At 39.9% G+C, this 23072-nt stretch overlaps 2 protein-coding genes across 3 annotated transcripts in view; one reads left to right on the forward strand and one right to left on the reverse strand.

Moving 5' to 3' along the window:
• Window positions 1-2376: 2376 nt before the first annotated feature.
• LOC119237948 (nascent polypeptide-associated complex subunit alpha, muscle-specific form-like) lies at window positions 2377-3492 on the reverse strand. The gene is made up of 2 exons (XM_037501766.1): window positions 2961-3492; window positions 2377-2906 (listed from the first exon to the last, which is right to left on the reverse strand). Exons 1-2 carry the CDS (start codon window positions 3490-3492, stop codon window positions 2377-2379), a joined length of 1062 nt encoding a protein of 353 aa, XP_037357663.1.
• The window catches only part of GLCE (glucuronic acid epimerase), an 83096-nt gene continuing 62572 nt past the window's right edge, over window positions 2549-23072 (forward strand). The window contains exons 1-2 of one of the 2 annotated variants that reach the window (XM_037502807.2): window positions 2549-2692; window positions 17451-17489. The gene's annotated coding sequence lies outside the window, so the exon portion shown is untranslated. The remainder of the gene's footprint in view (window positions 2693-17450; window positions 17490-23072) is intronic. The other variant, XM_037502806.2, reaches the window with a different exon arrangement.

Here is a 23072-nt window from a genome sequence, read left to right on the forward strand (position 1 = left end):
AAGCCAGAATTCTCTGCCTCAAACTTTGAGAGAATATGGGCACTTTCCCCTTATATCCTGCGACATGCACCCCTAGACCTGTGGAATAGACAAGAAATGACAGTTTCGTAGATGGAAAAGTGGGAATGGAATTTGAACATGTGGGCTGGAGAGCCCATTGAGAGGAGCTGAACTGGCTGTGTGGGGACCAGCCCTCCCTGACTTGCCTTTTTCCAGCAGGGAATTCTAAGAAGTTCTGGAATTATAAATTCAAGCCTCCTCTTCCAAGTTGTTATGACTCTATATTTGTCAAGGTAAAAAGGCTATAATTTAAAAATTTTGCAGTTTGTTACTTTGTGTTATACTTTTTACATATTTAAGCATTTGCTGTGTGGGTCTCCACATGTAGCCTTTTGTGGGTTTTATACATGTCAGGGTTGGTTCTGCCTCCAGACTTACTACATAGTCAAGTTGAGTCAGCTTGGCCTGGTTTTTGAGGCATTTTACTATTTGGCTCCTCTCTAATCTTAATGTCCAGTGCTTTTCTGCAGCAGTGTACCAGCAACCAAAATGGTCTACCCACAGCAAGGCTCAGCCTGGCTTTCCTCTGTGGTCAAGTTCACACAATTTTCCCCTGAAAGGCCTCTGTTTCTGCTCTGAATTTGTATGGGCCAACCTACTATTTTAAGACTCAGTCACGGTCACGTCTTCTCCCTCTGGACTCTTTCCATAGCTTTTGTGGGAGCCACTCATTGGTACTCAACATGTACAAGAGTGTGTGGCCATTTTTCTTATAACACACAAGGTGTGACTATAAGATAAGGAGACATTAATATGCAACAGTTTTCAAACCACGAAAGGGAACCAGAAAAAGTAGTTAGAGTCAGGCAAACGCTGTCAGGCAGGTACCCAAGAAGGAGATGCCAGCATTGTCAAAAGGCCACAAAAAGGTCATTGAGGAGGATGCCCCCGAAAGGCCCTTCTTAGTCCTTTAAAAAAGAGTTCGTTTATGACCACTGTAAGAACAGAGTGTGTCGGTGAAAGTAACTTAGTAGTGGGAAAAATGAGAGATGAGAAAAATAAGAGATAAAATACACAGCATATGCAGTGTATTTTAAGGAGCATGTTTCTGAGAAGAAAGGAGGAAGGGTAGCTTGAGAAGTGGTAGAGGTAGGTTACTTCATTCTGTTCAAAGGTCAGGGTAGGCAGGGTGTGTTCGTGGGAGACAAGAGCTAGCATGGAGGGAAAAATTGATAATGGGGAAAGGAGAGTTATTTAAACAAAATCTGGGCCTGGGGGCCTCCCTGGTGGCGCAAGGGGTTGAGCGCAGCACTGTGAAGCTATCTGCAGCCACTGCAGCACGAATTCGATCCCTGGCAAGGGAGCTACCCACATGGCGCAACAGACCTCTCCTGACTTGCCTGCTGCTCCCCTAAGCAGTGTATTTCAGTCAGTCTGCCTGTTCTGTTCCCCACTCTGTCTCTGGTGAATGCTCGCATCTCCCGCACCTCTGGCCTGTACCCCAGTTCTTGTATGCATAAATAAATAAATCTTAAAAAAAAAAAATCTGGGCCTGGCTGACATCCTGGTCACTGGTGCGTGGTTAACCTTAATGAGAAAGGGGCTTCTCACTGAGGACGATGGTGGTGGTGGTGGTGGGGGAACCAATGAATGGAGGACACTGCAGAATAGGAGTAATAATGAAGAGACTGGATTTAAAGGTGAAGAAATTGGCTGTCATAGAAGTGAGGCTGAAAGCCCAAACTTTCAGGGGCGGGCCCAGATTTCACATAATCATATTCTTTGTTTATTCCTTTCACCTTTATTCAGTGCCCTGCGTATGTATGCCCAACAATGGAGTCTACAGATACACGCCTTTTCATGCGATTTGGGGATTTGTTATGCTGGAGACTCAAGTGAGATTTACTTCGAAAACTTTAAGAAGAAATAAAACGCCCACAGAAGAGGCTACATAGGCAAACAGAAGAGGGTCCTCTGTCAGATCAGACGTCTGAAGTCGGGGGTTGGAAAACACCTGCACCTCACCAATGGCACCCCGTTTGAGATGGAGAGGGAGAAGTGACCCAGATGGGGAAAGAAGATTTTGACTGCAGTAACCCCACGAGGGTACCCCTTCAACGAGAGGAGGCCAACATTCTGCGCACTTGAGGCCGCGCTGTAACCCAGGGTAACAGCGCCTCAGCCTATACCGCCGGGAGACTGGCTTCCTTCCTGAAGCACGTTTACCTGGGCTGCACCGGGACACACCACCTCCGCGGGAGAACGTCCACAGCCCCGACTACTTAAGGTCATTGGTACCTTCGCCTCCAGTTTATTGATGAGGAGCGGTCAGGGCAGGAGAAGCTGTGGGCGGGGCCAATTACCTTTTCTTTTTTGCTATTGGCCGTAACGTGCCCCGAGTCCCACCTTCCTCGCAGCCGCCAATAGGCTCTCAGGGCTGTCACTCGCGCTGCCGCCCCGCCCCGCCGTGGCTCCGCCCCTCGCCGTGGCGCGGATCTCGCGGGAAGAGCGGCGGCCACGGCTGGGGCTCGGTCTCCCGGCTGCGCGCGGAGCGGGCGGGCTCTCCTCACACCAGCGCTTCCTCGCGGAGAGGCTGCAACTGCGGCAGCCGCAGGCCTGGCCGCCCCTTCTCGTGGCGCGGGCTTCTCTTCCTCGGTCCGCTCGGGTCCGCTCGCCCCCCGACGCTGACCAGGTGAGGAGGCGCGGAGCGCGTCGCCGCTGAGGAGGCGCCGGGAGCGGGACGCGGAGCCGCGGGCGGGCGGGCGGGCTCCGACGGGGGCGGCTCCGGGGGCGGCGCGGGGCTGCCTGGTGGGCGCGGGGCTCGGCGGGCGGGAGCGCAGGGGGCTCGGAGGCGGTGCCGCGGCATCGGGCTGCGGCCGCCAAGGGCGGTGTAGCGGCCGCCGGGGCTTCTCGGGGAAAGGGGGCGGACTATTGGGGGGCCCTGGGGGCTCCCGACTTGCGGTGAGGTGGGTGGCGGCTTCCAGGGTCCCAGGTGCTCGGGGTCGCGGGAGATTGATGAGTGACCCGTGTTCCTTGAGGCGGGGAGCGGGGTCCCGGGACAAGGGGTTCGTTTATCGGGGTCCTGGGCTCTTTGGGGCCAAAGGGTGTAGTTTCGCAAGGTCCCGGGTCTCCAAGGGGCAGATGGTTGAGGTCGGGCCGATCCGCTGAGCGGGACTGGGCGTCAGTTTCTCGTGTCTGGGGTGAGGCAGCAGTGTATTTGGGGTCCGGGGAGAAGGGTCTGTTTAATGGGGTCTCGGAGCCGGAGTGGGATGCCTGCGTCCGGCTTCCGCGGCCGCTTGGTGGGCTGCCGGGGGGTGGGTGTCTGCGGGCGCCGGCGTCTTCCCTGGGATTTCTGCTGTGCCCAGAGGGGGGCGGTAACTCGGCCAGGTTTCCAGTGTTTTCGGGGCGGCTGGGTGAGGTAGCAGGTCCCCTGGCGACTTGGAGTGGAGACGCTGGGTCCGCCCCGGGCGCGGGGGGCTGCTTGGGTGGCATCCTGACCCAGGGGAAGCCTGTGGCTGGGCGGCATCCTGGAACAGGTCTCTCTCTCCCCAGCTGACATGTGCTCGCTGCTTGGTTGGAGAATTGATCTGTGTGGTTGCCTAGTTGGAGAAACCACGGGCTGCTTCTGCAATTTTCTTTTCTCTGCCCTGGGATCCCCGTGAGGGCGGGGGCCGTGCTGGTCTAGCTGCTCTGGGAGTCACGCAGTGGCAGCACCTTAGGTGGTCACTGTCGACTAGAAGGCGAGCGTGTCCTCTGGGTGATTGTGGGAGCTGCCAAGGGTGGGGAAGACTGTGTGGTTTTGGCTTCCCTTCCTAGGGGTCGGCTTTGCTGATCTGCATTATTAGCTCTGTCCTGAAGTCTTGCCCGAGAGTTAGGCAGGTAGTGCTGGGAAGTGTGTTCTGGCTTCTCCCCGTCCTTTGAAAAGCATTTGTGGAGAGGCAGGACTTCAAGTTCAGCTTGCAGACAATGTATTGGAATTTGAAGTCCTAAAGCTAGAGCTCTACGAAACGTCATTTGAAGCCTGTAAGGATGGCTAACAGGGCTCTTGTAGATAATCCTGCTGAGCACTTTTATTATAAAAGGAACGATTAGCTTTGATTCTTAAGTAGAGTTCTTGGTAACTAGTTCAGGACTAAGTGGTATGACATAGAATGACATGTGTGGGTAAAGAAATGATTAGGTCAGGAAGTTTGTGCAGTAGTTAATTTATTATAGAGGCCTGTAAAAGACATTTGATGTGACAGACAGTGAAGCCCATACTAATAGTAAAATTCTGTAATTTTGGGTAAACTGACAAGTTGACTGGATGCCAAAGTAAAGAATTGTGCCTGCCTATGTTTTTTTCTCAGTGACAGGTTTTTTAAAATGACATTTCTTTTGCTCTTGAAACCAGAAAGACTAGGGATAATAAAGTTTAATCTTTGACATTTGCAATCATTAAAAAAAAAAAAGCAACCACCAAAGGATAGCTACATAGCAATATTTAATTCTTTAGAGAGCTTAAGGTTTTTGCTTTGTTTTATTTTGATTTTGATTCCAACCAAATATGTCAGTGAGAGTGGTCACTTGAGTAGATATATTTGTTGAAACTCCAATCAGGAAACCTTAAGTGGACCTTTTTTCCATTATTTTTGAAAGACTGATGATTAATTAAGCAGATTTCGGTAATTTAAAAACTCAGCTTTCTTAATTTCTAAGTATACTGATCAATCAACAGTTATTTGATTATCTGCTGGGTGTCACAGTACCTTAAGTATGATGATTTCAACTCTCATGTAACCTACATAAAGTGAGAAAGGCAACAAATAGATAAAATAAGTACTTAAAATAATTGAGATGCTGATAAGGAAGAAATATACTTGGGTACTTGGGGTTCAGCTCACTTTTTTTTAATCCCCCTATATGATGAAATAATTGGTGTCAGTCTTTATAACCAAAAACTAAGCAAGAAAATAATCTGTCTTTTGAATTACTAAAAAAGATTAAGTGATCATCTGAGTTTGGGAGTTAAATATATCTATATATTGACTGAGGCATAGCACCTTTTAAGTAGGCATAAAAAAGTGTTTTATGATACACATGAAACTGTTTTGGGGGCTTCTTCAAAGGAGAGTTGCAGAGGCAGGGAAGAGAGCTGTTAATTTTATGCTTTTGTATTATTTGCATCTATTTCAATGAGCAGACATTACTGAAGTGTAGATTAGAGAAGACTAGAAACATTTTGGTCATCATGCAGATTTGTGAAATGTACAATATTTATAAGACTTTTATCATTATTGTCACTTTCACTGTGTGCAATAGTGAAGGAAAAAATGTAATTCAAGTATCAAAAAATCATAGGGGTGGGGGCCACAAGGAAATAAGAGACTGAGACCTAAGTAAAATGTTAAAATATATTAAAGATGTTGGATGTTTGATTAGTTAGATGAAGATAGATCGATCGTAAGCATTTCTTTCAAATTTAATTGTTTCCTGAATTTGAGAAAAGAACTTTTTAGATTCCCTAGAGAAAAATACAGTAGCAGGGAAGAGCTTATTATGGCACTTACGGTAGAAGTTTCTTTTTGTCAAACATATGCACATCTAGTAGATATGTTATTCTTGTGAGGCATATGAAACAAAAATAGTTTTAAAGTTCATTATTACACTGCTGAAAATGACAATACCAGAGTGTCTTTGGTATTGATAACCCAGTGTCTGGATCGTCATTCAAAATTCTAGACTCATAAAGGTGATATACTAAAGCAGTTTCTAGGAAATCATGAAACATGAATTCCGGTCTTCACTGTGCTTATAACTGTATGAACTTGGGTGATTACTTAGTCTCCCAGAGCCTTAGTTTCCATATAGATGAGCTTAAAGCAAGAGAAGTCTCTGTTAATAATAAACATAGGCTCCAATTTCAGGGACTGTATTGCATTAGTTTTTAGTTTGGAGATCTGCAGTTTTTATAAGAAGGGATAGATGCCATAAATTAGCTAGTTCTAAACATATAGCTAGTTCCATGTAATTTTCACATGTCACAGCTAATTTTAGAAGCCTTTTCCTTTGTAAGACATATATGTGTGAAATATTTAACTCCAGAATATACATTCATAAAGGTAAGTGATTTCCTTTTGATAATTTAGCTTTATCTGTTAAAACATTTTTATTTCTGGTCCCTGCTTCTGTAATAGAGTATCTATATGATAATGTATTTTCCTTATTTAACTCTGAGTGTAGAATGAGGTCTCTAGTGGTTGACCCCCCTTTAATCCATCCTTTACACTACTGCTAGGGTGATTTTTCTAAAATGTAAATCTGCTCAGTGCTTCTTTCTTAAAGCCCGTACTTCTCTCTTACCTCCACTCTTTATTCCTAACTCTTTATTATGATGGGCCCTTTATATTCTGGGTCATTGCCATTTCCCCACCTATATCTCAGACTCCAGCTGTCCCAGTACAATTAGTTCACTGAAAGAGCCATACTGTTTACTGACTTCAGGCCTCTCCTGTATTCTCCCTGCTGTTTAGAATGACTTTCTTTCTCCTGTCTTTCTGACAAAGTCTACTGATTTTTCAAGATACAACTTAAGCACTATCTGATTATATATTTGAATTCTCAATGCCAAAATTAATGTTTACAAAATGTCTGAGATGAGTTTAGCCCACATTTCAGTATTGTCCTATTTTTATAAATTTTTTGGCTTTCTCAATTATTGATTAATGAAGCTGGAGTTCTTTGTATTTAAGAAATGAGACTCCTAGCACTATAGTAGTTAATTGTTGCAGAATTTTGAGGCAACCACTGCTTCCTAATCCTAAAATTGCTGGGAGAGTTATGAACTAGATTGAGTATTTCAGATCTTGGAAATGAGTGATTTGTAGATACTTATCTTGGCTTCTTTCTTTATTGGAAATGATTGTTTCCAGTGTGTGTGATTTTTTCACATGGGCTTAATAAGTGCTTTACATACATTACCTTTTTTTTTTTTATTTTTATTTTTTTAGAGGCATGCTTTATTTATTTATTTTGTTTGTTTGTTTTGTTTATACATGCACTGGGTACAGTCAGAAGATCGGGAGGGTGAGAGAATTCACCAGAGCCAGAGCGGGGAGCAGAGCAGGCAGAAGGACTAGAGTACACTGCTGAGGGGAGCAGCGGGCAGCAGGAGAGGTCTGCGCGCCATGTGGGACCCTCCTCCGGTGGCTGGGGAGCAGCCGGGGATCGAACCAGCGCTGCAGAGGCTGAGTGCAGCTTCGTAACCCAGCGCTCAACCGCTGCGCCACCGGGGAGGCCCCATACATTACCTTTAATTTTCACAACAAATCCTGAAGATTTAGTAACTAGCTGAAGGTCATTATCTACTAAGAAACAGTCTATGACTAGATCAGTGTCTGCCTTACTCTGATTCTATGCATTTTCAAATTATACTGCTTTCGGTAAATGACTATTCAGTGTGATTAAAATTATTGGTAGATATTTTATTCACTTTACAAATTGAAGACATAGATTGTAAGCTTTATTCAGTTTTTTCAAAAAAAAATGTAGAGAACTTGATGTTGAGTGGACTTTGGCAACCTTGTAATTCAGCCCCCTCCTTTAGCATAGAAGGGAATGACAAACGAGAGTAGTGGCATGACTTCCTCGAGATCACACAGCTAGTTGATTAAGGTTTTCTTTAAGCTAGTTCTGAACAGTGGTGTTTAAAACTATTATTTGGAAGAAATGCCAGGTGCCTGATTTTCCCCCCAATGGGAAAAAAAAAAAAAACCCAGAATGGCTTATAGAAAAGTGATGTTGAGGATCTCAGAGTCTTAAGGACAGGGCTCAGAGTAAATCCTGACTTTGGATCATGACACATGGAGACGCCTCAGTGGTTTTATTCATGCAGTTCCCTAGTCTTGCTTTCTTTCCTTTTTTCTTTTTAAAAATCTGTCTATAGTTTACTCATCTAATGCCTGATGAAGTTGTTACTAGTATCATCCTTTTAACCATTTAATTGCCAACCGTAGACCAACTCATAGGGATACAAGAAAGCATAAAGCCTAGACATGCTCCTGAGAGGCTTGGTTTACTTGGGATTGAGAGGCAGTGTATATTTCATACATGGTAGCATATAAAGATGCCATAAGTGATAAAGCTGTAAGAACTCAAAGGTTAGTAAGTGTGGACTGGATTAGTTGTAACAGAAGTTCCTATATAGAAAAAGTTTTGCTTAAGGTAGTTTTAAAATGAAGACTTAGAGTGGTGTAAAAGGAGAAAAAGACTGGGGAAAAGAACCGCTCACTTTAAAAAAAATTTTTAACTTTGTTCACTTTCCTTCAGCCATAATGTGAGACCCCCTTGCTGTTTCAGAAGACCTGGTACATGTTCTTCCAAAATCCAGCTGTCTCATGTCCTCCCTTCCTTCAGGTCTTAATTGAAACATTATCCCTTCCATGAGAGCTTTATAGGCCCTCTTTTTTTTTTTTTAAAGATTTGTTTATTTATTTATACAAGAACTGGGGTCCAGGCCAGATTTGCGGGAGGGTGAGAGGATTCACCAGAGACAGAGCAGGGAACAGAACAGGCAGACCGACAAAATACACTGCTGAGGGGAGCAGCGGGCGCAACAGGAGAGGACTGCCGCACCATGTGGGACCCTCGCTGGCCGGCTGGGATCGAACCGGCACTGCAGAGGCTGCGGACAGCTTCACAGCGTGGCGCTCAACCACCTGCACCACCAGGGGAGGCCCTTTACAGGCCCTCTTATTTAAAATTACAACATCCCTGGCCTGCCTGGTGGTACAAGTAGATGAGCGCAGCGCTGTGAAGCTGTCACAGCCTCTGTAGCATGAGTTCGATCCCAGCCGGCCACGGAGATACCCACATGGTGTGGCAGACCTCTCCTGTCTTGCCTGCTGCTCCCCTCAGCAGTGTATTTCAGTCAGTCTGCCTGTTCTGTTCCCCACTCTGTCTCTGGTGAATCCTCTCACCCTCCCACACCTCTGGCCTATACCCTGGTCCTTGTATAAATAAATAAATCTTTATTAAAAAAATAAAGTAAAATTAAAACATCCTTTTTCACACATACTCTTCCTATTCCTTTTCCCTGCTTTTTTTTCTATCCAGCATACACTGTATTTTTGTTGGCTTTCTACATACTATAATAAGATCCATGAGCGCAAGCATTCTTACCCATTTTATTCAGTGTTGTATACCCAACACAGAATAGTACCTCTTACAAAGTTGGTGCTCAAATTTTTGTTGAATGAATGAATAAGGTAGTGGAACTTTAAGTCTTTAATGAATTTTGGCTTGATTTTTGTGTATTAATCTAGTTTCATTCTTTTGCGCACATGTGACTGCTGAGTTTTCCCAGCACCATTTGTTTTTTTGGTCCCCTGTCTTTTATTATTTTTTTTATTCTTTTACGTCATTGTTCATTTTTAAACAATATTTGCTTCCCCCCACACCCTCAGGTGTAGTCCCTATAGAGTTTCCTTCACCAATGCACCCTTTTGTAGTATAGCTTAATATCTGGGAGTGTAATACCTCCATTCTTTAATCATGAAAGCTTTGGCTATTCGAGGTTTTGTTTTTTTTTTTGTGATTCCATATGAATTTCAGCAATATTTGTTCTATTTGAAGATTGCTGTTGAGATTTTTATTGGAATTGCATTGAATCTGTAAATTGCTTTTGGTAGGGTGGCCATTTTGATAATGCTAATTCTTCTGCTCCATGAGCAGGGAATATCTTTCCATTTCTTTGTGTCTTCCATTTCTTTTAACAGTTTCTGTAATTTTCTTTGTATAGCTCTTTCACTTCCTTTGTTAGGTTTATTACAGGATATTTAATTTTTTTGATGGTTTTCCTGATTTCTTCTTCAGACAGATTGTTTGCATATGAGAAGGCTACTAATTTTTGTGTGTTGATTTTGTAACTTGCTGCTTTACTGAACTGGTTTATTGTTTTGATTAGTTTTTCTATGGAGTTTTTCTCTCTATATATTGTCATATCATCTGCAAATAGTGATAATTTTACTTCTTCTTTCCCTGTTTGGATTCCTTGCATGTCTCTCACTTGCCTAATTGTTCTAGCTAGGACTTCCAGTATTATATTGAAAGACAGTGGTGAGAGTGGGTATCCTTGTCTTGTTCCAGATCTTAAAGGGAAGGCTTTCAGTTTCCTACCACTCAGAATGATATTAGCTGTGGATTGTCATATATCGTTTTTATTACATTAGGTATGTTCCTTCTATCCCAAGAATTTGGAGGGCCTTCATCATAAATAGATGTTGAAGTTTATCAAATGTAAAGCAGGAATTTGAGGGTCATTTTAGTCTAATGTCTGTCCTTCCATCCTGTCTGGCATAGAGGGAGAGAAACTTTATTTTCCATAATTTTTTTTAAAAGATTTATTTATTTATTTATACATACAAGCACTGGGTACAGTCAGAAGCGCGGAGGGTGAGAGAATTCACCAGAGCCAGAGCGGGGAGCAGAGCAGGCAGAAGGACCGAAGTACACTGCTGAGGGGAGCAGCGGGCGGCAGGAGAGGTCTGCGCGCCATGTGGGACCCTCCTCCAGTGGCTGGGGAGCAGCCAGGGATCGAACCGGCGCTGCAGAGGCTGTGGGCAGCTTCGCAACCCAGTGCTCAACTGCTGCGCCACCGGGGAGGCCCGTATTTTCCATAATTTTTAAATTTATTTTTATAGGACTTAAAAATTATATACAGTAAACTACACAGAGTATACTTCAAAGAATTTCAGCATATGCAGACATATAAATCACCAACCAGATCAAGATACAGAGCATTTCCAACACTTTAGGTGCTTTTCTCAATCTTTCCTAATCAGTACTTCCCAAAGGTAACCACTTTTCTGACCTCCACCACAAGAATTTTGCTTATTTCTGAACTTAATATCAATGAAATCAAAGCACCTTTTTATATTTGGTTTCTTTCAACACTGTGAGATTCATCCATGATTTTTAAGTTACCCATAGTTCATTTTTCAGTACTGTGTAGTATTCTTTGGTGTGAGTGTAGTCATGCATCACTTAATGATCAGGGTAAATTTTGAAAAGAGTATTCTGAGAAATGTGTCATTAGGTGATTTCATTGTGTCAATGTCATTAAAGTATAACTACACAAACCCAGATGGTATAGCCTTCTACACACCAGGGCTGTATGTTATAGCCTATTGGGATAACCAAAATATGTATGCAATTTGTTACTTATGGAAACTTTGTTAAGCAGTACATGACTATATCTATTCTGTTGATGGACATTTGGGCAATTCCAGTTTTTAGCTTTTAGGAATAAAGTTGTGGTAAGCAATTTTGAACATGGCTTTTGGTGGGCAGAAAGATTCAATTTCTTTTCTTTTTTTTTTTTTTTTAAAGAAAGATTCAATTTCTTGACTAAATAACTGGGATTTATCCTCATCTCCATAAATGTGTAGGTATACACATATAATTCTTGAATATACATGGTTCCTAGCACATGTTAGATGATCATTAAGTGATTGAAGATAAATTATAACTAATTATGTAATATGTGATTAACTAAAATTTATTAAACATATTGGAGAACAGGTTGTGGTGTACAATTTTTTCCCTCTTATCTGACATAAATCATGTGGCACGTAACTTATCCAAGACCTACAGATTTCTTTTTTCTTTTGGTTGTCTTAAAAAAATGCCTTATTCTTTATTACTTGCTCTCCCACCTCCAGAAGATGGGAGAAATATGTGCAGAAAAGAAGAAAATTCAAATTAATTTATTTCAAGATGTGAATTTCAGAACTGGATGGTTATTTTCATTTTTTTTTTTGCAACAATAAAAGTCATTTCTTTTTGCCAGTGTGTTTCTACTTATGTTTTTCTGCTATTCTCTGCAGTTTGAATCAATTATGTCAGTGCATTCATAGCATGGGCAGAAAAGCTATGAATCTAATTTTTATTTTTGTCATGTGTTAATAACTTATGTTTTGGAATTTGTCAAGCACAGACTTTCTTTAGAAATGACTTTAGTTGGTGAAGAATGCAATGAGAGGCCCTGTCATAATAGAAGAAATCTTGAGAAATATTTTTCTACTTCTGGAAAAGTTTTCACTTTCCTTTCTGAAGTGATATCTAAGTTAAGTCTTAAAAGGTGAATAGGGAAACAAAGTGACTGGGGGGGTCCCTGTAGGGATTGAGGTAAAATAGCACTCTAGGTAGGGAATTGCATTTGCGGAGATGGGAGCAGATTTGGGAATCTGCGGGCAATTCAGGAGGTCTAGAGCAGCGGTTGTCAAATTATAATGTGTGTATGAATGTAGGAGTGGGACTCCTGAATTTGGAGTTCAGATGCATTCACAGGTGATAGAGATGTTGCTGGTTCATGGATCACATTTTGCATACTACTGGGCTAAAATATAGGGAGCAAGTGAGAACAAGTGGGGAGTGACAGCAAGGACCCTATCAGAAAGAATCTAACAACCAATGTAAGGAATTTGGACAGAAGGCAGAGTGGTAACCCACTGATGAGTGATAAGCATAATGAGATTGGTGATTTCTGAGTGAGGAGTAGAGGAGAAAATAATCTGTAGGGGAAAACTCCATCTACGTTGAAACTATACAGATTGGTTAGTGTCTGAGAAATGATAATTTAGCCATTCATTTATAAGTAAGTGTTGTTTTTCCCACTAGCAGACCGAGTTCATTTAAAGGAAAAGTTTAGTTGTATATACTAATTTAGATGCTGTATGTTAGTTTAATTAGTTTCTTTTCCAGGGATATTATTTATACTAACACATATTACTTAACTCATAATTACATTATTAATTCTGTTTGATGGGATTTTATCTTTGCCCAAATTGTACTATGTGATAGTCCTGTCTTTTTTTATTGTATCATTTTTAAAATAAGCTTACTTATTTTAAGCTTATCATATAGTAGGAATGATCTTAATGATACAGTTATTTGGAATAGTTTGTCATTGGCTTTCATAAATTTTATAATTAGAAGGTTTTAATTATTTTAGCTGTTTAAATGTAGCATCAGTTTTGCAATATTGCAAATCAAATTTTAGAATAAATTGTATTATATATGTATCTATATCTATTCAGAATATGAATATATATGCATTTTGATTTTTATAAGTTCATTTTAAAAGCTTGGAGAAATACAGATAACAACAATCTAATGCCTTATACAAATATAAGCATTTCTTCCTCCTGTGAATATATTGATGTTTACTTATTTGTATACTATTTATCCCCCACTACGCATTATGTCATGAATGCTTTGTTCATATTGCCTGAATTTTAATAGCACAATACTGTTCTACTGAATGGATATATAATAACCATTCCCAGTTTTATCTGCTGCATTGATGAAAATCTTTCTATATAAATCAAATGTTCAATCAAAAGTTAAGAACTTGGGCCTCCCCGGTGGCTCAGCTGTTGAGCGCTGGGTTGCAAAGCTGCCCACAGCCTCTGCAGTGCCGGTTTGATCCCTGGCTGCTCCCCGGCCACTGGAGGAGGGTCCCACATGGCGCGCAGACCTCTCCTGCCGCCCGCTGCTCCCCTCAGCAGTGTACTTCGGTCCTTCTGCCTGCTCTGCTGCCCGCTTTGGCTCTGGTGAATTCTCTCACCCTCCCGTGCTTCTGACTGTACCCAGTGCTTGTATAAATAAATAAATAAATCTTAAAAAAAAAAAGTTAAGAACTTAAAAAATTAGACATTATGACATTGCTTTCTAGAAATATTATGCCAGTTTATATGCTAATATCAGTTATATGCTAATATTAGTTTTTAAAACATTTCCTATTTTTTAAAAAGATGTATTTATTTATACAAGAACTGAGGTGCAGGCCAGAGGTGCCGGAGGGTGAGAGAATTCACCAGAGACAGAGTGGGGAGCAGAACAGGCAGACTGAATGAAAACACTGCTGAGGGGAGCAGTGGGTGAGGCAGGGGAGGTCTGCTGCGCCATGTGGGTATCTTCCTAGCCAGCCAGGAATTGAACCTGCGCTGCAGAGGCTGCAGACAGCTTCACTGAGCTGCGCTCAACCTCCTACACCACCGGGGAGGCCCAAAAACATTTCCTATTTTTATAAGCAAAAATGATCTTAATTTTACTTCTTTCATTTTAAGTGAAGTCCTTTAAATTATTTCTAAAACAACTATTAAAGGATTTTTAAAAGAATGCTTTATGCCTGTTCTTATAAAGTAAAAGATATTTTAACTAGAATTAATATTTTATTATAATTTTTCTTTTTAATAGATTAAATATTTACATAGTTATTACAGAAAAATATAGAATGCAGAGACCTATACATTTGTCCCCAAAGGCAACTGCTGTTATCAGTTTCTTATGTATACTTCCAGAGATATTGTAGATTGTGTGTGTGTGTGTTCAAAACATTATTGAAAAACATAATTCAAAACATTAGGTGAATTATGGAGAACATTCATTATAATACTGTCCAGGTTAGATATGGTATTGTGTACTAAATTGTGTACTGAAAATTAGAAAGGGTCTAAAAATGATTAGTATCTGGCTACTGGCCCAGAAGGAAGAAAAGCAGGATCTGGCAGCATTTGGCAGTAATTTTCTATAAGACAAGTGGCCTTAGCTCTTTTTATTATTGGATTGATTCTTTGACAATGGCACTTCTGTTTATAGTACTGATTCTCTAGTACTGTTCCAGAAAGGAAAGCCAAGTTTTAAAAAATTAGGCATCAGATACCTGAAAGAAACTCTTTGAAGTATAAAAGCTATTTGGAAGTGTTTAGGAGAACATTTAGGAGAAAGATACTTTATTTTAGGTATTCTAGGATTTATTTGCTTGACAGTTGCAGTTAGTAAAATTTTCATGACTTTGTTGCTTGCTGATGAAAGTTTGAGTCTGAATAGTTACAAATAGTCTACGGCCATACCACCCTGAACGTGCCCGATCTCGTCTGAATAATTACAAATAAAATTTGTTAATTTCCTAAGTTTGCATTTATCTAATTCAAAAACTGGTTAGCCATGACATCAACATTTTATTTTTTTTCAATTTCAGGAGTTATTTATGTAAATCTATAATTTAAGCTAATTGAAGTAATACATGTGCAATTCATTAATCTTTTTCTTTTTTTAATGAAAAAATGATAAATTTATTCTCCCCCAGCATTCTTTTTTTTTTATTTTAACATTTATCATTTTTTACATTTTTTAGACAATATTTGCTTCCCCCCACCCTCTCTGATTGAGTCCCCATAGAATCTCCTTCCCCAAGGCACCCATGCACCATCACCACAGTCCCTGTGCTCCTCCCTCTCTCCCTCGCATCCCTCTCCTGCCTCCTCCTCTGCAGTGTGTCTCTGGTTTATAGTTGTCTGTTTTTGCTTTGTTGTGTTTTGTACTGTTATTATTATTATTTTTTTACACCAATGTCTTATTTGGTTCCCCTATATTCCTGTTATAAGTGAAACCATTCAATATTTTTCTTTTTCCTTCTGCCTTATTTCACTGAGCATAATTCCTTCTAGCTCTATCCACGTTGCTGTAAATGGCATAAGTTTATCTTTTTTGATTGCTGAGTAATATTCCATTGTGTATATATACCATGCAAATGGCCAACAGGCATATGAAAAAATCTTCAGCATCCCTTATAATCAGGGAAATGCAAATCAAAACCACACTGAGATACCACCTTACACCAGTAAGAATGGCACATATCAAAAAAACAAGCAACAACAAATGTTGGCGAGGATGCGGCTAAAAAGGACATTGCTGGTGGGAGTGCAAACTGGTCCAACCACTTTGCAAAGCTGTCTGGAGGTTCCCCAGTCTACTAAAAATGGAGCTACCATATGATCCGGCAGTTCCACTCCTAGGGATCTACCCAAAGGACACAAAAACTGATTCAGATGACCGCCTGTACCCCTATGTTTATTGTAGCACTATTTACAATAGGTAAAACCTGGAAACAATCCAAATGCCCAAAAATAGAAGACTGGATCAAGACATCAACATTTTAAATAAATATGCTAAAAAAAGATTTTTATGCGGATAATTTAGTAGTGGTTTGTCTCATACAAATTGACTTGAATGCCATTGCTTAATAAGTGGTTTGAGCAGTAAAAGTCAGAGGTTTTTCATTGTATCCTACAGAGCTTAAATGTTTTAGGGGAAAGATATTTGCTTTTAGGAGAGTTTTTTTTTTTTAAGGCTCTTATTTCCAAAAATAAAATATGGGATGACTATTATTTACCAAATACTAACTGTGTGGCCCAGGATAAATTATGTGGGAGTATTATGAGAGTTCCTGTGTGCTGGCATTCATGTCTCCCATTCCAGATTAATTATAATACTGTAAAGCCTGTTGAAAAGCCTGTATCTAATAGTGGTTGGGAATATTTAAGGCATTTTAAGAAAGAATTGATCAGAGATGGGAAAAGATCACCTTGAATTTTTTAAATGCTTGTTTTTGAGATAGATAAATATTTTATAGGAGAATCGTAAAGATAGTACAGAGTATTCCCATGTATCTTTCAGTGAGCCTCCCTTCATGTTAACATCTTATGTAACTATGGTACATTTATCAAAACTAAGAAATTCATCCTGATTATTTAAAAAGAAAATTCAACAACCCTGTTTCAAAATACCAACTTTGTGCAAAAAAGTGTTTTAACTGCTCATATATGCATAATATTGGTGGATCATAATTAAATGATGAACTTGGTATCATTCTGAACAGATTCTTGGATTATTGAACACATACATTGTTGTACGCTAACAAAAAGACAGGATCACTAGGAGCCAGCATACGTTCACAGAGTGCAAATCATGCCACACTAACCTCACTACTTTTCTTAAGGTGTAAATAAACCAGTAGACACATCAGGAGACTCTTTGGTGGTAACATTATCTAAAATTATAGTTACATTTAATGGATTTTTAATTTTGTGCTGAACGCTGGGTTAAATGCTTTACATAGATTGCTTTATTTAGTCCTCTTTTCCAGATTAGGAAAAGGGATCCCCAAGGTTATATAGATAGCATTTGACCACCTTTTATGATATCTTTGTAGACAAGATAGAGAAAGATAGTCTGAATAATGACATAGATAGGTGATTTGTAATTGATTGAAATATCCAAAGGTGATGATTCATGGACTGATAAAATTAAACTGCAGTTCATTCCTTGTGGTGTCTTAAGATGATGTCTTTCCCTGTGTCCTATTAAAGATGTTTATCAGTTACTCTCAAAATTGTGAGAGAGTGCTAGTAGGTTATGAAGCAAGAATTCCCATCCTCCAGTCCCCCTTATTTTTAATAATTATAACAGCAGATTGTAAGGGGATATTTGTTATAAAAATTTTATATTTGATGTGTATCTATTTGATAGGGATAAACCAAGTCTTGTAATTGACTTTTTTTTTAAATCTGCACAAATACAGTCTTGGAGACTAAATGAGATTTTTTGTTTTTGTTTTTTTTAAACAGGTGTGTGCCCGACTGTGTCATGGTATTTATCTGAAGTGGGTGAGTCAATGGTTTATTGTAATTGCCCAGAAGCTAAATAACACTTGACATAACCATTATTTTGAAGCATGTTCTCCAAAGCACAGCTGATTATCCTTTTCTACTCTGCATTTAGCTTAGTGTTCTCAGTTCTGCATACTACATTTTAAGGAACATGTTGATAAGCAATGTATTCAGAGAGTAGTCAGAATGATGCAGTGTCTTGAAACAGATAACTTGCAAAATAATTGAAACATTTGAAATTTTCAGGATTGAACAAAGAGGATTTTAGTGGTATATGTGGGAATGCCTGTCAAATTGGGTAATTGCATGATCTTAAATATTTTTCCTGGCTCAGATCTGTGTTTCTGTAAAACAGGTGAAGGCAATAGCATACAAACATATTTTTTGCATCACTGGTTGCCACCAGGAACAATGATTAGAAATATTGGTTCTAGAGAAAAGAAAATATTGGTTCATAATGAAGATTGTATTGTTTTGTTTTTGTTTTTAACGAAACAGTAACAGTCAGCATTCTGTCATTAAAGCATGTATTAAGTAGAGTTTACTCAGACTATCCTCTAAGGACTTTTCTAACTTCAACCTTTTTATTATTTATTTTTATTTATTTATGCATACAAGAACTGGGGTGTAGGCCAGAGGTCCTGGGGTTGTGAGGATTCATCAGAGAAAGAGTGGGCACAGAACAGGTGGATTTACTGAGATACACTGCTGAGAGGAGCAGCAGCGAGACAGGAGAGGTCTGCTGTGCCATATGTGGGTCAGCTCCCTGCTCAGGGATTGAACTCAGCTGCAGTGACTCACTATAGCTTGATAGCACTGAGACTTTAACCCCTGTGCCACTAGAGAGGCCCTAACTTCAACCTTTTTTCATGTCTCCTTTGGTTATAATTCCCCATAGCAAAACTTTCTCTTTAGTATCTCACTTAATCTCAACATTTGATGGTTTCATGTAGTATCACATGCTAGTAGGGAAAGCTATATTTGATTATCATTCTCTGAAGTTTAAATGAAGTAAATGAGTTTTTAGAAATGTTTATTTAGATGCTCCAGGGGTGCAATCTGTTAACTCAAGGTACTTATACAGAAATTTTTATTTATAATTCCATAGAAACAACATTTTAGTAAAGGCTCATTTTAGAAATGTAAAACACTGTTCGAAGTTGCTCTTAGGTATGGTGGCATAAGTAACACCAAAATTGAAATACTTCTGTTTATCTTTTCTGTATTTCTAGAAAAATAATATTAGTATTAACTGAAATCAAAGTTAATTTCTAAATGACTCGGTTATTTAAATTCAAAATGAAATATTTAAGCAGTTATATCCACTGTCCCTTGAATAAACCAGGAATATTTTGTGGTGGGGAATTTCCTAAGAATACCCCTTCTCCTTTTCTTTTAATTCATTTAAAGTCTAATCTTCTGGACTTTTCCTCAGGGCTCTTTCTTAAAATGATCTTCAGGTCCCTCTACCCAGCACAGGTAGTTTTCTTTCTTTACTACTGTTTTGCTGTTGTATTAGCACTATATTATATGATGTTATGGATTGTTTCCTGATTGCTTTATATATGTAAACTTAAAAAAATTGAGGACTCCTTGATTGGGGCTTAAAAGCTATTTTGAATGAAATTAAAGTTCAGAGACTTAGCAGAAATGGGGGAAGTTTATGCAGAATTCCCATTTCCATTTGTTTGCTTACTATTTTTTCTTCAATATATCTTATTTTTGTTTTCAATATATTAGAAAGTTTTTAAATTATAGTAATATGTCCATTTAAAAATTGAAAAATGGGCCTCCCCTGGTGGTGTAGCGGTTGAGCGCTGGGCTGCGAGGCTGCCCTCAGCCTCTGTGGCGCCAATTTGTTCCCCGGCTGCCGTTGAGAGTCCCACAAAACAAAAAAACAAAAAAAAAATTTGAAAAACAGGGCCTCTCTGTGGCCAAGGGGTTGAGCGCAGCGCCGTCAAGCTATCCACAGCCTCTGCAGTGCAAGTTCGATCCCCGGCCAGGGAGCTACCCACATGGTGCTGCAGACCTCTCCTGACTCACCCGCTGCTCCCCTCAGCAGTGTACTTCTGTCTATTTGCCTGTTCTATTCCCCACTTTGTATCTGGTGAATCCTCACACCTCTGGCCTGTACCCCAGTTCTTGTAATCATAAATAAATCTTTAAATAAAAAATGAAAAGTAAAAACCTGATTCTCACATTTTTAACACTACTATTTCCAAATGTTTGATGTTTCCCTTTAGTTGCTTTTCCTATCCATTTGCCAGTTTTCTTTGACATTAGCATTCAAAGGTAGCAGGTAATTTTAAAATACTTACTTCACAGTGCAATTTCTCATAGGAAATAAAGAAAATCAAGAGATACATCCTAGTTAGTATACTTACTGGGTGAGTGGTATACTTTTTATGCTTTCCATACTAATATAAACACAAAAAAGGTTAATGAAACGTTTTAAAATGCCTACTCAAGAAATGTCTGTAACAGTGTTTAATTGAGCCACAGATGAAATGTGTTTATAGCTATCACCTTCATTTTCTGTATTCTCTCTCTCTATATAAAATCTTTGTCTTATCAAATTATTGTTCTAGACTTAGCACATAAGGGAATGTCACACAGCCGTAAAAGAATCATCTCTAAGACATACTGGGTGAGAGAAGTGAATTGTTAGACGGTGTTTTCAGGTTGCTGACTTTACTGTAAGATAGTAATTTGTATGTATATGGATGCAAATGCATGTGAATGAGCACACATTAATAAACACATTTATGCTTCTATATGCATAGGATTTTCTGGAAGGATACATAAGCAAGGGAAAAGTAGTTGCTTCTGGAGAGAGGCTAGGAATCAGATTGGAAGTCTGAGATCACAGTAAGGCTTTGGTTTGATTGTGTACACTTTTACACTGCTTAATTTTCTTTTTTGGCCGAGATTATATTGTAAAAAAATTTTTTGAGATAGTTTTAGATGCACAGAAAGTTCCAGTATTAGTGCAGAGACGTCCCATGTACCCTTCATCCAACTCCTCCCACCCGTAACATTTTACATAACGGTAGGACAGTGTGGAGACGAGGAAAATGTTGGTACAATCCACAGAGCTTTAGATTTTACCAATTTTACATGTACTCATTTGTGTTTGTATAATTCTTTGCAGTTTTATCACATGTATATTTGAGTAATCTCTACATAATTGAGATACAGAACTGTTTCATCATAAAAAAAAAAAAATCCCTGTGCGATTATGTTCAGTGAAATAAGTCAGAAGGAAAAAGAAAAATATCAGATGGATTCACTTTCAGGAGGAATAGAGGGGATCCAAATAGGGGATCAGGAAAAAATAATAATAAATAAAAAACAAAATTAACGGGCAACTATAAATCAGACATTCTGCATGGGAGGGGGAGGGAGAGGGATCAAAACAGGGGAGGGAGGAGCACTAGGGACTATGGTGATGGTGCACGGGTGAATTGGTGGTGGGAATTTTATGGGGACTACACCCGAGAGGAGAAAGCAAATATTGTACAAAAATGAACAATGATGTAAAATACATAAAAATAAATTTAATAATACAAAAAATCCCTGTGCTATCCCTTTGTAGTTACACCTGTCCCCCCTAATCTCTGGCAATCACTAGTCTGCTCTTTATCCCTCTATTTTATCTTTTCCGGAAGTTATGTAAATGGAACCATACAGTTTGTAACCTTTGAGACTGGCTTTTGCTGTCAGTGTAATTTCCCTTGGCATCCTTCCAAGTTGTTGGATGTATCAGTAGTTCCTTTTTTTTTTTTTTTTTTTAATGTCTGAGCAATATTCTATGGTATGGATATACCAGAGTTTGGTTAATCTTTACCCATTGATGGGCAGTGTTAATGAAGGTAACTTTTGGGAGATACTTATGTATGGGGTCTGGTTGCCAGGGAAACCAGCTATGTGATGAAAGGACTGAAACTTGTTCTACTCTCCTGACCTCTGAGGAGATGAGAGGGTCTGAGGTTGAATTAATTTCCAACTGTTGGGGTTCAATGAGTAGGGTTCCTAGGTCCCTCTGGGAAAGATTTCAGCAGTTTCCCAGCGGCACATGGCTATTTTATTAAGGAAAAAGACATTTTCATAGACACAAACAGGCAAAGACTGCATTTTGAAAGTGCAGATTTTAAAAAGAGGTACCTGCATAGACGCAGGTAGGCAGTCTTAGGACAAAATCTACATTTTGCCAGAGCAAGGGATCTTCTTATATCATGTTCCTTTGGGGGATTCATTTCTTTGTGAAAATTTACCACTTTAAGGTCAGGTCGGGTTGGTTCTGTGTAACAGATAACCTTTTATGACCCCACTTCAGGTTCCTGGAAACTTCCATAGGCAGTTTAAGGACTCATTAATCATCCCTACCCTCATCTCTGGTTTTTGACCTTCCTCAATTTTTCTACTTAAACTTCCATCACAAGGGGCATAAGTTAATCAGTCATGCCTATATAATGAAGGTGTTAGTGTGCAGACTGAGGGGTACCCTGTGACCCCCAAACTTGCACACTTTAAATGGGTTCTGCCATTTAGCATGAAAGAACTTTAATAGGATATTGTGCATAGGGAGAGAAGAGAAGAAAGGATAATAGTTTCTCAATAAAACAGTGAAAGTTAGCCATCCCCTTATGCGTAAAATGCCCAGCCAAACAGGGTTGGCCCAGAGTGGGCTCATTAAGGCCCAAAAACTTTCCACCAGTCTAAGGCACATTCTAGGAGGGAACTATAGAAAAGGGGCAGTAGGGGACAGGCAAGTCTGGGACAATAGGAGCAAAATCAAAGCCTCCCATGGCTCTTTCACCCATGTCTTTTCCATGTGTCTCCACATGACTTGACCTCATGAGTTTCCTTCCATGTCTCTCAAGTCCCTGGTGCTAAACCCAAAGCTGAGAAGGCAAGTGCAACCTCTTCACATTCTCTCTGCCTCATGGGCCTCCTCTAAGTCTTCTTTGGCTTTCCCTCCCTGCTCAAGTCATTAGGTGGGGCAGGGAACTTTTTAGGGAGATTATACTCTTTTTAGGGAGATTATTCTCTATAGGAAACATCTATAAAAGTTCAAGAAGACTGGCTTCAGAGAGCTTCTGAGTTGGTGAATACATGGAGATTTGGGGGAGAGTGGCCCTCCTGGAAAGGGAATGAAAGCTGCACCTTTTCCCATACCTTGCCCCTATATGCATCTCTTCCACCTGGCTCTTAGTTAATATTCTTTGTAGTAAATTGGTAATCTTAGTGGGTAAATGGATTTTCTAGGTCTGTGTGCCATTTTAGCAGATTAATCAAACATGAGGTAGGTTTCCTGGGAACCTTTGATTTATAGCCAGCTGGTCAGAAGCACAGATGTTAATCTGGGCTCACTATGGGCACCTCAAGTCTGAGGAGGGAGTCATGGGAACCTCCTGTCTATGGGTGACCCCATAGGGCTGGTGTTGGGAGACTGAGTCCTTGAACTGACACTATCTTAGTAGATAGTGTCAGAATTGAGTTGAATTACTGGTGTCCAAGAATTGCTTGATGGCATGGGAAGCTTCCACATTTATACCCTCTCTGGAAATTGGTTGTAGG

The sequence above is a fragment of the Talpa occidentalis genome, unplaced genomic scaffold (genome assembly GCF_014898055.3).
Source record: "Talpa occidentalis isolate TD23 unplaced genomic scaffold, MPIMG_talOcc4v2.1 talOcc4.11, whole genome shotgun sequence".
Taxonomy (NCBI): domain Eukaryota; kingdom Metazoa; phylum Chordata; class Mammalia; order Eulipotyphla; family Talpidae; genus Talpa; species Talpa occidentalis.